Raw genomic sequence first — 16,160 nt, forward strand, 5'->3', positions numbered from 1 at the left:
AACTAAGGTAGAAGTGCTAGCAGTGTATCTTCAAATAGCCAAATAAAGAGGAGCTGAGAAAGGAGTAAGTAATAAACCGCTATAAGCAGTGTAGCTATGTGATAGGGAAGGTCCTTGCAAGTAAGTGTGTTGCTTTTCACATTTCATTGTGTCGATAGATGCCTGCTAGTGCCTATCACTGAATGTCCTCACAATACTCTTTCAATTAGCTATGCTGCTCACAGCAATGCTTTGTTTTCTTTCTAATACTTCTCTCCTTTTCCCTAGAAGAAGACCCTAGTCTAATTAATTCCTGGTAAAAATTTTCCTCTGTGATTTTCCATAGGAAAATACACACTACATGCAAAATTAAAAAAAAAAAAACAAACAAACAAAAAGTCATAACATAACTTTATTTAATTACCTTAGGTAGCATAAGCTAATGGTGAAATGACCATCTTTAGCAAAGGCTCATAGTCTGCATGCCTGGGTAGGCAAATACATCCTTAGCTGCAGTCTGTACTGCTAGGCTGTCTGATCTAGCTAGATTAAGATTAGTATGTATGCACATTCCAACAAACCATCGAATTGGAATAGATGTGTCAGTAAAATAGAGATAGTAGCTATTTCTTAGTTAGGAAGATGTCACATAATGTGATTTGTGAGGGACTAAATTTTTACTGCCATGGTGACCAAACAATACCTGTAAAAGAATTTTAAGGGCTTACAATATGTAAACCTAAAATAAAAAAAATAAATTCATATTAAAACATGTCCTTATCACAACTAAAAAATCCATCACCAAAATCATACAGAATAAAATAAGGTAACATTCAGGTCAGAGTATCAAAAACTCAAATAACTGAGCATTCTCCATTTATACTCCAACTTTTCTCGTATCTCATGAAACTTTGTGTTCTTGGAAAAAAAACTCTAATCACAATTTAAATTGGGTTTTATTCCCACTATAAGAAGAATAAAAGTCATTTATTCAATCTTTTTAATAGTGTAATGTATTTCAGCATCTATTAAATGAGCCTTTCAAATACACCTGCATGTCACCATCTGCACTGATGGAGAACTGTATAACTTCAGTGTGCAATATTAATTCATATTTACATTCCATAAAACCAATTTTATTGGTAGTGGTAGATTATGCATAATAATCTATGATTTCACAGTAATTCAGGAACACAGAGGATAAAGGTGTAACAAAATGTTAGTCTTCCCTGCAGTTTCTTGCAATGTAGAACAAAAATAAAATAGCAGGAACAATGTAATCTGCAAAGACTAATTTCTTAATAATACCCACCATGTGTAATAAGACATACGTATAATTGGATAAAACTTATTTGTAAGTCTCGACACTAGCTCATGAAATCACAGAACAATATTAGTGAAGATTTACTATTAAATGAAACAGCAAAGATTTCAGTATAATTCACGTTTTAATTAAGCAAACTAGGTTTACAGGCATGTATGAAAATAACAGTAGGACTATTAACTGCCCCAAAAGTAGATGCAAAATATTTTTAGAAATTGAAACAGCATTGAGCTGCTGAATTATAGTTTTTCTCATCTTAATTCTTAAGATATCAAAAGAAAACCAAATATTGAGTGACAATTTTCATTCAATAGCTGTATATTAAAGACCAAATAAGATTTAAAAAATATCATGGTAGTACTTGGATCAATCCTATGACAGGTAGGCTATCTGTGCAGCTATGTAATTAATAGTTCTATTTATAGTAAGTTACTGTATCACAGAAATCAAGATAGTAAGCCCTACCATTACTGCACTGCGATATATTCGTATGGGTTTTACAACTTAAACTTATTATACAACATAAATAAAGGAATTTCATTTAATTCCTTGTTTAAATTAAACACTCCAATATAGATACATACTAATTTTTAATATGGAAAATTTCTTCAATAGCTTATGAAATATTGAAGATGTAATAAATGTAATTTTTAGCTACAGAAACATTAATTTGTTTTCTTATATATGCGTATTTGCACATGCACACAATTATGCTTAAAGAGCACTTTAAATGTTCATGTCAATGCAGAGGATATTAGGGATCCCAGTGATATTATACAGCGTAAGTACACATCATATTTCCATAACTAATTCTATAATAGCTCTAAAAATCACATGTAATATATACTTATAATATATGTAATATATATATAATACGCATGTAATATATACTTATATTTAAGAAGCAATACTGTAACCTCCAAAGTTTCACCACAAACTTCAACAGAGCCAGGTTATCACCCAAAAGATCTCCTTGCTCTGCATTCCCTGCAGAGCTCTGAAATGATTAGTTTTCTACTGCTAAACTTGCCAAAGTTTCATTATTTTGTAATTTGCTAGTTTTACAACCTCTGTCAAACCATTTGTGTTCAAAGGTAAATTCATGCCTTAGGAGATCTTTCTCAGAATCAAGATTTCTATATTCTTCAAGATTAATTACAGGAAGAGGGAAAAGGAATGTTACAGGGACCATGGGTGTCTTTTGTTTATTATTTATTTGTTTGATTTTAAACTTACCCACTTGGGGAATACCACACTAGACACATACGCAGGTCCCTTCTTCCTTGAATCCAGGCAGCAATAAAAAAGTCAGAGCATCTTTCTGCTTCTTCACTGGGAAAGTCACATTAGAGGATATACTGTATGATCCATGCTCATCATACAGTAGCAGTAATGTCCTTAGTTCATAATATGACCTTATCGGTCCAGGTGTCCTTGTTTACCACAACCTTTCCTTGTCACTCTGTGTAAGTTATTCAAGTTCCCATGCCTTTGACAGGAATTAGGTGCCCATGAGACACATCCAGGAAGACCTGTGAGGCTTTTTAATTCTCTGACAGATTCTTTGTGTCATCTCTGGCTTGGGAGTTCACAGGGATAATGACAACAAAACTCCAAGACTCTCTATGAGAGCAAAATGAAGACTTTAATAGTACAACATTACATAATGCTATATTATGTCAATAATAATGACAAGTTCTTGAGAGCTTGAATTCTTGAGAAGGCCCTTTCATTTGTACATTTCACAACTAAGATTAAAAAATGGTGAGGGCATTGCTTACTTAGGACTATGAGATTGATCTTCAGGAGGCAAGGAAAAACAAGCAAAGGAAATAAAGTTGCTCTCTTCTTAAACTTCTGCTAAACACAAGGAGGAAAGTCTTTACCTCTACTTCTACTCTTTTCCACATAGCAAATGCTTGCAAAAATTTACATCCGTAGGTGATAAATGTTGTCCACAAACACCAAGTATCATGGTTTAAGGAAACAAACATAGGTGGTAGTGGTGGGTGGGAGGGAGATTGAAGGGTTGAGGGTGGGAAAAAACTGGGAAAGAGCTATGGGAAAATATGATGGGGCTTGGTTTGTTTTGTTTTCCAGGAGGCTACATGGAAACAGAGGCAGCAGCTCAGGAATCTCTGGGATTAGGAAAACTTGGAACCCAAGCAGAAAAGGACCGAAGGCTAAAGAAAAAGTGAGTACCTTTCTCATGTGACTTTCATTGGCTCAAACTTAATTCAAACATCAAGTTTTGTGTTGTTTTTATACATGTGCAATGAGAAGCAAGATCATCCACTATGGCAGTTTAGTACTTAGTAAATTTTTTTCCAGTTTAAAAGTTTTAAAGCTGCATATAAATTATAAGGAAAACTATTCAGTCTGTCAGTTGCACAGTATTGTTTCATCTGTGAAAGGATGTAGGCTTATGAGAAAGAGACATTTTCTATTTCACATTGTCATGAATTCCTTTTGACTGTACAATTCTTTAAAAATAGGCAGCATTTAGTGACTCACTACATAGATAAATTATTTTCATAAGGTAAAGAAAAATATTTTGTTTTGCATTATCTATTGAACATATGGTTATTTCTGTCTATAGAAGTCAAAGGCTCCCCATAAACCCTAGCAGCTTCACTTTCTTTTTGCCTGTCAGCAAATGGCAACCTAGCTTTTGTTTGCATAAATCATATAATAATTTAATACTATATTTGCTGTCCCTCCTTGTAAAATCAGTACCCTGACTCATAACAGCTACCAGCACCTACGGAGAGCTATTAAAATAAAGCTACAAACACAAAAGAGCCCTCTTGGCAACATCACAATTCCAGTGTAATTAGAGGGTGTCAGAGAAAAAAGGTGGTACTTAAAAGTGACTGCAAATTCATTTTGCAAACAAACAGGTTCATTTTTCATCCATAGCCATTAACTTTAGTGCTATTATTTGGATTCTGAAAGCCTAATTTTTTAAATTTGCAGGGATTTCAAGTTTCTTTCAGTCTTTCAATGTTCCTTTGCAAAGTTTCAAGAGAATTTGCAATTCTAATCCAAAGAATCTAGAGATAGTTTCAGCATCTCTTTAAATTTATATAGAGAGTATTTTTAATCACTACTTTCATATAAATCTCCTGATGAAATACAACTTCAATGTAAACATCCATGTAACGTAAAAATGTGTTTCATTTAAATCAGCCTCAATTTAGCAATTAGAGAAGCAGTCACTGTGCTAGCTGAGAGAGAAGAAATGTTTTAAATTAAGAAACTCACAATAACATTCACAAGGATATCAGTTGATGAGTTTTGTCCCTGAATTTCTTATTGATACATTTCAATCAGTCATTAGTCATTTAGAAATATATGAGTGGAAAGTTTATATTGCTATGCTTTTTCACTAAACCTAGACAACATTTCTGATGCTGTCATTATCATTCTAAAGAATATCAGTGAATTTTCAGCAGCCTCTTTTTTGAAGTCCCTATTTATCTTCCAGCTCTGAGGACTGAAGGTACTACGGTATTGAAATCACTTTGAAGGGACAAATGTGTTCCCTTTGTTCATTTTTTTTCATATGTTAGTTCTTTAAACTGGATAAAATAACTTCAGACTTGACACATACTACTGCATACTTGACATGACTACTCAACATATGAGAGTGCCTACCAAGTTTTGGGTCTGGAAATAGTAGGTGTACAAGTATTCTGTTTTTATACGTATGTCTAATCTCACACAGACAGACTTTTCCATGCTTTCTGCTTTTCAAGTCTTTCTTTTTTTTCTCCTGTGTCTGTGTGTCTTTGGTTCTTTATGGACTAGATATAATCAGAATGTTCTCTGCTGGAAGGAAAGTAGTCTTTCCTTCATGAATAGGACTGTTCATCTAGTCTGAACTGTATACTATTTATCATCAGTATATGCTATATACCTATGTCATTTTTGTTTTTTTTTCCCTATTCCTTTAGATTCTTCTGTCTTCATAGTTTCTCACTTTGGAATCCTTACAACTGCTTTTAAGATTACTGCTAATTTACTTTTGGAGAAAGTTTTCTATATATATTTCATAGTTGTACAAGATATGTGATATGGGAAATATGTAACATTTTGTATTAGAAATATACATGAGGTTCTACTGAATTATGATAGTGATTAGGGAGCCAAGCAATCAATAGGGTATTGTCGTGGTTTAAACCCAATCAGGCAACTCGTTCACTCACTCCCCCCCTTCTTTCCCTTTCCCTGCTCCCAGGGGGACAAAGAGGAGAATCGAAAAGAATGCAACTCTCACGGGTTGAGATAAGAACAGTTTAGTAACTAAGGTATAACACAAATCACTACTGCTACCACCAATAATAACAATGATAAAGGAAATAACAAGGGAAGAGAATATAACATCTCAGCACCAGCCAACTGATAACTCCCCCACCCCAGCCCGACCAAGCTCTGACCGATACCTCCTCCAACCCTGCAGTCCCAGCCCTTCCAGGTAACTCCCAGTTACATCCTGGGCATGACGTGCTGTGGTATGGAATACCTCTTTGGTCAGTTTGGGTCAGCTGTCCTGTCTCTGCTTCCTCCTGGCCTCCTCTCTTCCCTGGGAGAGCATGAGGCTCACAAAGTCCTTGGCCAAACCAAAACATTGTTATCAGCTCTGTTCCCAGGCCGAAAGTCAAAACACTGCACTGCACCAGCTACCAAGAAGGAGAAAAATGACTGCTACTGCTGAACCCAGGACAGGTATAAATGAATTAACAATTAATTGTAAAAAATGCAGTCTTATATTTGCATGTTTTACCTCAGAAAGTGTTAAGTTGAAACCGTCCAGAAAGTCACTTAAATGAAAAGTTTGTCTCAGTAGGTCAGATTCCTTTCTGCTAACACTTATAAGCACAATGCATAATTCCCTCTGGAAGCAGAGCCTTAACAGTAGCTGCAAGTTTACTTATATGGGTAATTCAGATGGGAATATTATGCTATGTAACAACAAGGATAATGTTAATGTGTGTGAGGTCTTTATAAGAGGTAATAGCAGAAGTCTGAGGATAATTTTCTATCTTAGGATGCAGCAATAAGATTTAAGTCCAAACATTTGATTCCATTTTACTGATAAACAAAACTGCCCTATAAACGCTACAGGTACAGTGAGCTCAGTTGCTGGAACACAGAGAGCAGAGCAATTCACCTTGTAAGGATTTCTACTGCTAATTTTAGATTAGGACATAAAACACAAAAAAAGCCAGATACATTAAAAGAATGAAGCATAGGTTAAAGCAGGGAGGCACTCCTTTGTATTACATTTTAGGTCTGGATGATCTTTCTGTATGCAGCCAATTTCTTTCTCTATTAAACCAGCAATAACACCACACACGGAATTTGTGATTCTCTCTTGCACATGTAAGTCAAGTGAAATGGCTTTCAGCACTGTTAACAGCTCAGTGAGCTTCTCTTTCAGTTAAATGGTAGTTCTGGTGCAGGAAAGCAAGGAATCTCCCCTTGACATGAAACCAGAGGTCTGATTCATCACTGTGATCAACACATGAGTTCTGTGAGCAGTACTCATGAGCTTCAACAGTTTGCAATTAGCTTTGAATTAGAAATTAAAAATTGACAGAAGTTAATATAAAAGGATGAATTCCTTAAGATGTTATCCATTTCTTTCAGCTGAATTAATCTCTTAAGTAAAAAATACCTTAAAATGCTAAATTTCTAATTTTGTATTTTTTAATGTATTCTCATCAGTAATTCAGCAAGGATGTCCCTACCCCAGGGATGAAGAAGCATTATGTTTCAAATTGCCAGCTGCTATAGCCAGTAGATACTAATGGTCCACTAGGTGCCCTGGCCACCTGCTCCCCAAATAGCCAGCACATGCATTGACCCTTCTCTGTGCTCATGGAGTTACAAACGTACTGTGGCGTGTGGTAGTGTTTTAGTGCAATTTACAGGTATAGAATAGCTTACCGAATAATATGTTTCACTCAGAGAAGTATGAGAAATCATGGTAATTCTGGAGACCAGTTCTCTCTCTGGTGACTGTAGTGTCATTAACTTAAATTTCAGCATTTTCCTGCTTCTTGCTTAGAAGACACTATTTAGATGTAAAATTTCTTTCAGTTTCAATTGACTGCTTAGACATCATTAAAATGTAATTAACAGTTTGCCTCTGTGATATGCTAGACATTTATAAACCTTAAACAAGAGTCTATTCATCCAACATTTGGTTATTCCAGTAGATTTCTTGGAAACGAGTCTTTCTCCTAAGGCATCAAAGAGAAATTAAGGAAGCTGTGTAAATTTTTTAAATTAAATCCAACATGTTCCTAGAATAATCTAAAAAGATTAATTAAGTTGGCTGACTCATCCATAGATCTTTACTCTCAGACACTGAACAGCTCTAGTTAATATTACAAGTTTTTAAGTCTTACTATTTGTAAATAGAGCATGCAGGCTTACAAAACAAAAAATGAGTGTCAGGGGTATTTAGAGTGGTTAGGGTGTTATTACATCGTTTGGTGAAAATAAATGATGTTGTCGTGTGACAAAGAATAATGTATTGCATTTTTGTTATTTAAACTAGCTTTTATATTCCATTTGACTTGTTCTATACAAAATATTTTTTATATAATATATTTTGCCTTTTGTCTGATGCTCACAGCCTATTTGCCTAATGAGTACTTTCATCAAGAAAACCATAGTTTAGGACTAAAAGTATTAATGGCACTGATCCCTATATGTCACCATTACATTTGATGCCCCTGATGATTCAAATAATTGGCACTCATCTCAGTCATAATTTTTATTTGATTAAGGTATACTGTCCAGAAGACACTCATCACTGAAATGAAAAATAGAGTTTTTCTCTTCCATTATTTTGTGTGTGTGTGTGTGTGATTAACCAGCGTGCGTATGAAAAATGACTACCTAATTTCCAATTCTGAATTTTGTAGTGGACTCCGGCTGCCATTTCTCCATGATTGTGTATACACTGTTCCAGCTCTTCATGATGTCATCCTTCATGGATGTCTTTTCAACCAAATATTATGGCTGTGCACAATAACTTGGCCTTGGCATTCACTTAGAGTTGTTATTATAGCCCAGGCTGGGACCCAGCATAGGCAGTTTCAGGTCAGTCCGATTTCTGTCCGAACTCATAAAGGTTCTCAAAGGGTTCAGATAGAGGCATAGTCCCTTCTGGGACAGCAGAAATTGATTAGCATGTGTCCCACAAGACGATTCATACCTCAGAAAAAGAGTAGATACCACTGTGCCTAAAACCAAATAATCTGTATCTGCCTTGAAAACGCACATCCCTACTGACCTCATCTCAGGTGGCAAATTAAGACACTTTACAGAAGATGTATAAATATTTTACTGTCCTTTTCACTAAAAGAACATACAATGAACCCTTTATAAAAATCTTCTTTAACAGTGAATTCAGCCAAACTTGAAATAATACTAACAAATAGAAACTTGTTTGCTTCCCTTTTTGTAAATTTCCCTAGTGAGCATCAGCTGTATTCTCCTTGTCTGCAATTTTGCCCAGGAGTGATGTCAAATCATCCTTGCCTAAAAGCCTCACTAATGGCAAATACAGCTCTATAGTCTCAAGTGCTCTAAAGTCTACAGCTCAAAGTGCAGTATAGCTCTGAGTACCAGTAATCCATATCCTTTTCAAATGTACTGTTTGATTTGATCTGCAACAGTATGCAATACAGTACCAAATAAATATCTGCCTGAAGAAGGCAGCATGCTTGTGCTGGTTTTGGCTGTGATAATTTTCTTCATAGTAGCTAGTATGGGCTAAACCACAACAATGCTGAAGAAAAGACAGTCTTTTATGTTGCATAAAAAGTATGTAATGACTAGTCATAATCACTGATATTTTACAGGGTGTGTTTATTTCATCCTGTGCAAGGCACTAACAAGAGACAAGGTTTGAGAGATATTTAACTGGTGTGTAGCCCTAGATTGCCACACGGAGGTGGATTTGACCTTGTGCATGCTGCTAACACAGTTTGAAACTGGCCAATGCCGTTGCCTCCTCAGCAAGCCCAAATACAAGTTATGTCCATGAAAATATATTTGCGTGCAAGTCAGCTAGCCTGGATCCTACTGACAGAATTCCAGGCAGAAGCTGATAATTCCCCAGTGTATTAATATGAACATTTGAAAACCAATTATTACTACATAACCAATGAAATAACGGCAATGTCTTGTAATGCCATTGGTCCTGGTGGTGTTAGGATGAGTTGAGCAGAGCTTTAGCTTCACTTTTTTCTTCAATTTTGTTTTGAATCTGGACAAGAATCTATTAATTCCATATTTCCAAAACAAGCTTAAGATGTGAGGTTTATATTTTCCTAGGAAAATCAAATTAAGCCGTTCTTTCAGATGAACTTGTTTTGGGGAGATTTACTCCACAGGTACAGGTTTTTATTTGCCTTGCAAAATCAAGACTTAAGTAATTCTCATATGTAAAATTACTGTATAAAAATAAATTCTTAGTATTCATAGCTTTAGAATTAACCTTGCAGAAAGAATTGCAGTGCTGCTAAAGTCTCAGCTGACTACAGCGATGTACATATTAAACAGCAGTAACTTCCATATGAGCAGAACAGCATGTTGTTTTGACTCTTCTTCCTTTCTACTTAGAAAAGAAAGAATGATATTTTAAGTTCCTTTGATAAATTTGACAAATTCCTAATGGTTCTGTTCCTTTTCTTTTGTTGATGTTCATTCCTATATAGCCTTCAAAATTTGGGAGATGATAGAGAAAAGTGTGGCATTCACATTTAAATAAAATCAGTAAAAAAGCCCAGAACACTGGGACTTCCATTTCTTTACAAGCAAACTTAAGTTTTAGATCACTGTCAACAGGCTACTTGAAAAAATGTTTGGGTAGACCTTTTGGGGGGATAAGAGTCTGAGACACCATAGTTATCTTTTAGGTGCTTTTAAATCCACACAGTGCCCCTTTAACTGGGTTTTGTGTGTGCAACTGCAATTAGAATTTGTCATAGTGTATTTGTGACTACAGATAATCTCCGTCCTCTGCCGTATACAAATAGCTGGTTTTAATGGTTTTCCTAATTGCACATATTTTGGAAAAATTAATCCAATTGGATTAATTAAGGACTTTTTCTGTGCCATCCATCTAATGTTCCTGAATACTTAATGCTTGTTATACACCATTATGTCCTAAATGTGCATGATTTTTTTTTTTACACTGATGTAAAATGTGATGCCTTCCCCCCCCCCAGTCTTTTATTTACTGAATCTGTAGGAAAATTCAAATTTTCTATTTAATTTCTTCCTTTCCTACCCCATCTCTGAGAAACTACCTGATGTTGTTAGTAGCTTTGAGACTGATCTTTAGTACTTCCTTTCTAGAAAACAGTACTGTGTTCAGTATCTATTATTTTCTGTTTTCTTCTTCCAGTTGAGGAAGGAGAGGTATTCAGGGTTCTGATATGGAGATTAGGATTGTCTGCTGTGTTCATCATGATTGCCTTGGCTGGATTGGTGTCTAATCCTTGAGACAGACATAGAATTAATTTTATTTTTAAACTTAATTCCTTTAGGAAATATTTTTAACACTTACTGGAAGACGTTTCAAGTCATTAGTCAGTCAAAGCTTTTGCAATGTTAAAATATATCTGGCTATTGTAGATAGCCAAATTATTCTTATTATATATATTACTATATTATTATATATATTATTCTCTAAGAGGCTTGGAGCCTTCTTAATATTACAAATATAAGAATATGTGGGTATGTATCTTCAGAGGATTATTAAACCTTATTCAAATTATTCTGAGGATGAAAAAATTGATATATTTTATTCTATATCTAATCACATTTTTAATAAGTCTTGTATTTTAAAGAATATTATTTTTATCCTTTTCCCTTTTTTATTCTTTTCCTCATAGAAGAAAAGGACATTTCTATCAAGAAGTTGCAAGTTTTTTGTCAAATAAAAGCAGAACAAAACCCATTCCCTCACTGTTTTACAAATATAAGCCTACCTATTGCAGTTTTGGATTTATGCATAAATATAAGCATCTACCTATATGCATGCAACTGGCTTTCTAAACAGTGATCTCCACAGATGAAATACCCTGTCAGATTAACTGTAGAATTAGGGTTTAAGAGAATAAGTAATAAAACACAGCAGAGGGAAAAAAGTCAACTTAACTTTTAGTTTAATGTATGTCTAAGGAAATTATGTTACTTCAATAAAATGATGATGAAAAGTCAAAAGCTAAAATATAAAGATCCATTTTTTTTCTTCTGTATTTTATTATTCTGCAGACAAGGTGCTCAGGCAGTGAAGTAATGTCCCTTGATTCTCTGCTTCTATAATGAGGGAGACTGCAATGGCCTTCAGGTCCCATAAGTTATTCCCAAGCGACTGCAACTGCCAACTCATTAAAACTGCCAGAAAATTACTTGCATTCTAATTAATTCCCCAGCTTATTTCTCTCTACCCATACCCAAAGGACTATTCAGAGGAGGAAGAAGAAAGGAGTGAGAGTTCTGGTTTAATAGACTCTGAAGGTCCAAAATTAAAAGTTTTTCCAGCAAAGGTGTTCAAGTCAGTCTTTACAGTTAGCTCAGTAGAAAATGAGCATGAATCATCAATTCATATTCAATTCTAGTGCTACTTCCATCGGGTTTTGTAATCATTTGACTAGTTCTCTAGTCCTTTATTTATATTGCATACCTTTGTTGTTCTTCTCTTCCTTAACCTTTCTTTCCTAAACCTTCTGTGTCTAAATTTGTCATTTGTTTCCATCTGCTTCTCTGTATTGTGCTCTCTCTCCTCTCTCCCAGCTGTTCTGCTCATACCACATACATGAAAATAAAATTTAAGGTCTTGAAACCAGCGCCCTCCTGAACTCACTGAAATGTCTGCAGTCTTTTCTTAATTATTATCGGGGCACAGACTTCTCATCCCCAAGTTTTCTACAGCTATCTCCACCAAGCATTTTTATATCTCTATAAATCACTTCTTAATAGAAGTATAATATTCTGAGATGTCTGGGTTTCATTCAGGCATATAATTTTTTTTATGATGGCAATTAAAGGATGCTGAAGAAAGTTTATTATTTTTGATAACATCTTGCTTTCTCCTGCAGATATGGTTACTAATTATATTGGCAAGGATAGGTTACCTTGAGGGCAAATCACTAATACCAGTATTGCTACTAATCTTTTGTTAGTATGACCATTAAAAAATGATAGTCATCTATGTACATGGCATCTGAATATTTAAAGAGAAATGGAGTCTACATCATTTATGATTCCTCTAAAATATTTTGCTCAAATATTAATAAAGTGCACATAGAAAAGTAAACATTGGTTTGTAGTACGCTCAGTTTTACTGTTTCTCTATGTTAATTTGCTTAAATCCACAGGTTTGGGATTTTCAGGATTTTTGGTGTTACACAAAAATCATTATGTAATAATTCAAATCTGGGTAAATGCTTGGATTTGAAAATCTATTCTACATTCACTGTATTTACATATTACTGGCACAAATATGTATTGTAGATGGAGGATGTGCCATGCTGAGTACCTAATAAGTAGCCAAAATCAGTTTAATGAAAATCTCATTTTGACAGATGCATCTGTTCTTCACAAGAACATTTAACTTCTTTAAAACATTCAAAGGCCAGTTAGAAAGATTTCTTTAGTTATAATGTTAGCATTATTTTATCTATCATATGATTTTTATTTTTTATGGGCTACTATATGTTCATTAACATTTATGTGCTTTTTTTTTTCCATTCATCTCTCTCCATCTCATGAAAAGCATATCTGGGTAAGTTAAAACACCATGGTTGCTGAACATACTCATTTTCAGCACCATGTTTATTTCCTATCTTTTATACTTATTTCTTTTTGTTTTTCCGTGAACCTTGTGTTACAGTCCATACAGAAAACTAACCCAAATGAAAACTTTCAAAGTATTCAAAATAACCTCAAAAGCATACAAAAATTCAGATCAGGACTTGCTCCTGCAGGGAATGACAGAATGGATTAAATAATGGGAGACTAATTCTGGTGATTTTTATTTGATTTTTTTTTCTTTTAATAAACAGTTTTGGGAAGGTGGAAAGCCCAGAATTGTGAAGACATTTGAAAGTTTAAGTCAGTGAAAAAGTCCTGAGAGTGACAGCCTAGATAAATGAATGTTATTAAAGCATATATTCCTAGTTACATCACAGAAGACTCAAGATTGTAAATACTCTAGGAACCCAGACTACACAATTTATATCTTTTTGGTTGAGCCCTCATGCTCTGTAGTAGTACAATAATATTTTATTTGTGCATATACTTTTACTATTTTGGTTTTCACAAGTTCTTTTTTTTTTAACCTGATATCAAGTTTAAAATCTTCATCTCCTCTTTGATTTATCATACAAATGTTATATTTTCTTGAATATATTTTGTCATTTATTGAGAAAAATTAATTCATTTAAAACATGTACAAGCTATAGCTTTCTAAAGGTATAAAGATAAAAAACTCAAAGAGAACAGGAGTTACCACATTAATTTAAATAAATACATAAAATGTAACTTGGGTTTTATTGCACATTTAATACCATTATTAATTTATACAAATTCAGCTACCTTATTTTGTCATACAGTGACTTTAGCTATAGGATTCTAGCCTCTCTTAAATATTTAGCAAACAACAATAGAAAAGATAAAATCCAAATCCAGCTTAATTGAATAGCAATCTTCTCTCCTGAATTTATAAGTCTTTGAGTATGAGTATGTTTGCTTTCAAGAGGCAGATGTGCTTAATCTTAAATTGAAATCATGGGATTACTCAGATGAATATAACATATTTGGTCTATCATTACTGTCTACTTCTCTGCTAGAATCATGTAAAATATTTTGTGGTAAATTAAACTTTCTAGTACTGGTGATAAATCATGATAATGTCAGTAATAATAATCAGAGGATCTGCAAGGTAAACACTTTTGTTTGTTACCTTTTTTAAGAAAACATCTATGAGTAAAGGCCATTTCACAAAATCTAAATTGCCTATTAGCCAAAATTTTTAAAATTGATTCTGCTTGTATTTTGCAAACATGATTTGGCTCTTGATTTCACTGTGCCTGCTTTTCAGTTCATCTCACATTTATGATTATATTTTAACTAAGACATCATAATATGTTTAATATAATAGCCCTTAGGACTTTTCATGTGAACCCTAATAGAGCTATCAGAGTAAATGCTATTATTTGGAGAAATGTGAAGATCTGTGTTGAAACAGTGTTCAAGTTCCTTCAAGACAGTGTCTGGACTACACAAACTGTATGCATTATGTATATCAGAATTCCTAAGCTGTTATTTCTTGTTTGCTTCATGGGAGGGAGCCTTTTCTTCATAAAGAAAATCGACTGTCACTGAATGACACTCTTTAAATCAAGATCTTGTTAACTTCCCACACTAAGACTGTTTAAAGATTATTCTTATTTTTAATGAAGTTCATTGCATTTTATGTAATGAGTTGGTGAGGGTTGCTCATAGAGAGCTATAGTTTTCCTAGTGCAAAGGAAGGATATATATAAAATAGCAAATTTGCAGGATAATAACATAGTTTTGCTTTTTCGTTCCCCTCTTCCTTTTGCTCCTATGTACCTCTGCTGTCCAGAGGGATAGTGAAGCATTCATATTCCCCATGGTATGAGACAATTCTGCTCTCAGCTTGGTAGGGTGATTTGTGTGATAAAGAAAATGGCCGAATGTAACAGCATCTTTAGAAAGTAATTTTGGGAAGGACCAGAAGTCAGTGCTAGGGAAGCAACAGCACTTCTCTGACACACAACTTGACAAGTCAGCGTTACATGTTTTTTCTTTTCTGTCTTTCATAAAAGAATGAAGACAGCCCGCCTGTTGAGATACTCTGTCTAAAGCAAATAGACGCATCTCAATTTTTAGATAAATGCTAAATAGTTGATGTTCATGAAATTTCCTGACTTTACAAAATGAGACTGAGGGTATGATATATTTTAAATAGGATATTGTAGTTTTTCCCATAATATCTCCAAGAAGAGGATTTTATTCTTGGACAATAATAATGTTGTCTTTAAAAATACAGCTTTAATTTGGAATTCATTCTGGTGGTAGTGATTTAAAACCCTATGTGCAAAATAGCATTTATAGTAATGCTTAATTAATGTCAATTCTTCCTCATCAGCTTGTTTTCATATGTTGCCAAAAAACTAAATGAGCATGGAAATAATAACATTTTAATTACCTCCTTACGAGTGCAAAGTGGACACATTATAACATGTAGTACTCTTCTGACAAAGTCTTAAAATGAGAAAATGTCCATGTTCCCCTGCAAAGCATCTTCCAAATTAGAGAAACGGTAAAATGATATTTGCAATCTCCAAACCCTATTTTTGTAAAGAAAGAAAGAGGGAGTGATGAGCTTTTTTGTTTCTTCCTCTTGTATTTTGTAAGGAAAATTGAGCCGTGGTTGCCAGCATTTGCTCTTGAGGACCTTCTGTTTTCAGGAAGCCAGTGACTACCCCACAAGGACAATAGTTCATTCAGGTTGCTATAGAATATTTGGACTATATTCCAAAATAGGCAGATCACTGGATTAATTTTTCTGATGATTTGCACTATTGATAAAAACAATGCATGTTTTCTCCTTCATGACACTTTCAACTTATTTTGAAAGAATGGCATTCTTTTATACTGCTTGTTCATATAAAAACCCCAGAAGTTTATTTGACTGCCAGCTAAAGAGCATCTCCTTTAGTCAAAAACAGAAATTCTTGGTTTAGTTCTGGTTTAGAAATTGTAGGGTCAGGTTGTGCAGATCTCCTAGTGTGTATTA

At 34.2% G+C, this 16,160-nt stretch overlaps 2 protein-coding genes across 8 annotated transcripts in view; one reads left to right on the top strand and one right to left on the bottom strand.

Moving 5' to 3' along the window:
* Positions 1–16,160, top strand: part of PPFIA2 (PTPRF interacting protein alpha 2) — a 321,181-nt gene that overhangs the window by 279,707 nt on the left and 25,314 nt on the right. For all 7 annotated transcript variants that reach the window (XR_009743619.1, XR_009743621.1, XR_009743620.1 and 4 more), the window contains one exon: positions 3,404–3,497. Coding sequence is in view for 2 of the 7 variants with exons in the window: in XM_061454684.1 (XP_061310668.1) it covers positions 3,404–3,497 (94 nt within the window). In the remaining 5 variants the exon portion in view is untranslated. The remainder of the gene's footprint in view (positions 1–3,403; positions 3,498–16,160) is intronic.
* ACSS3 (acyl-CoA synthetase short chain family member 3) overlaps positions 1–16,160 on the bottom strand; it is a 177,698-nt gene that overhangs the window by 43,179 nt on the left and 118,359 nt on the right. The window lies entirely within an intron of this gene.

Source organism: Pezoporus flaviventris, unplaced genomic scaffold (assembly GCF_033815535.1).
Source record: "Pezoporus flaviventris isolate CSIRO_AGI_PZ_B2104156 unplaced genomic scaffold, CSIRO_AGI_Pfla_v1 ptg000016l, whole genome shotgun sequence".
Classification (NCBI taxonomy): Eukaryota; Metazoa; Chordata; class Aves; order Psittaciformes; family Psittacidae; genus Pezoporus; species Pezoporus flaviventris.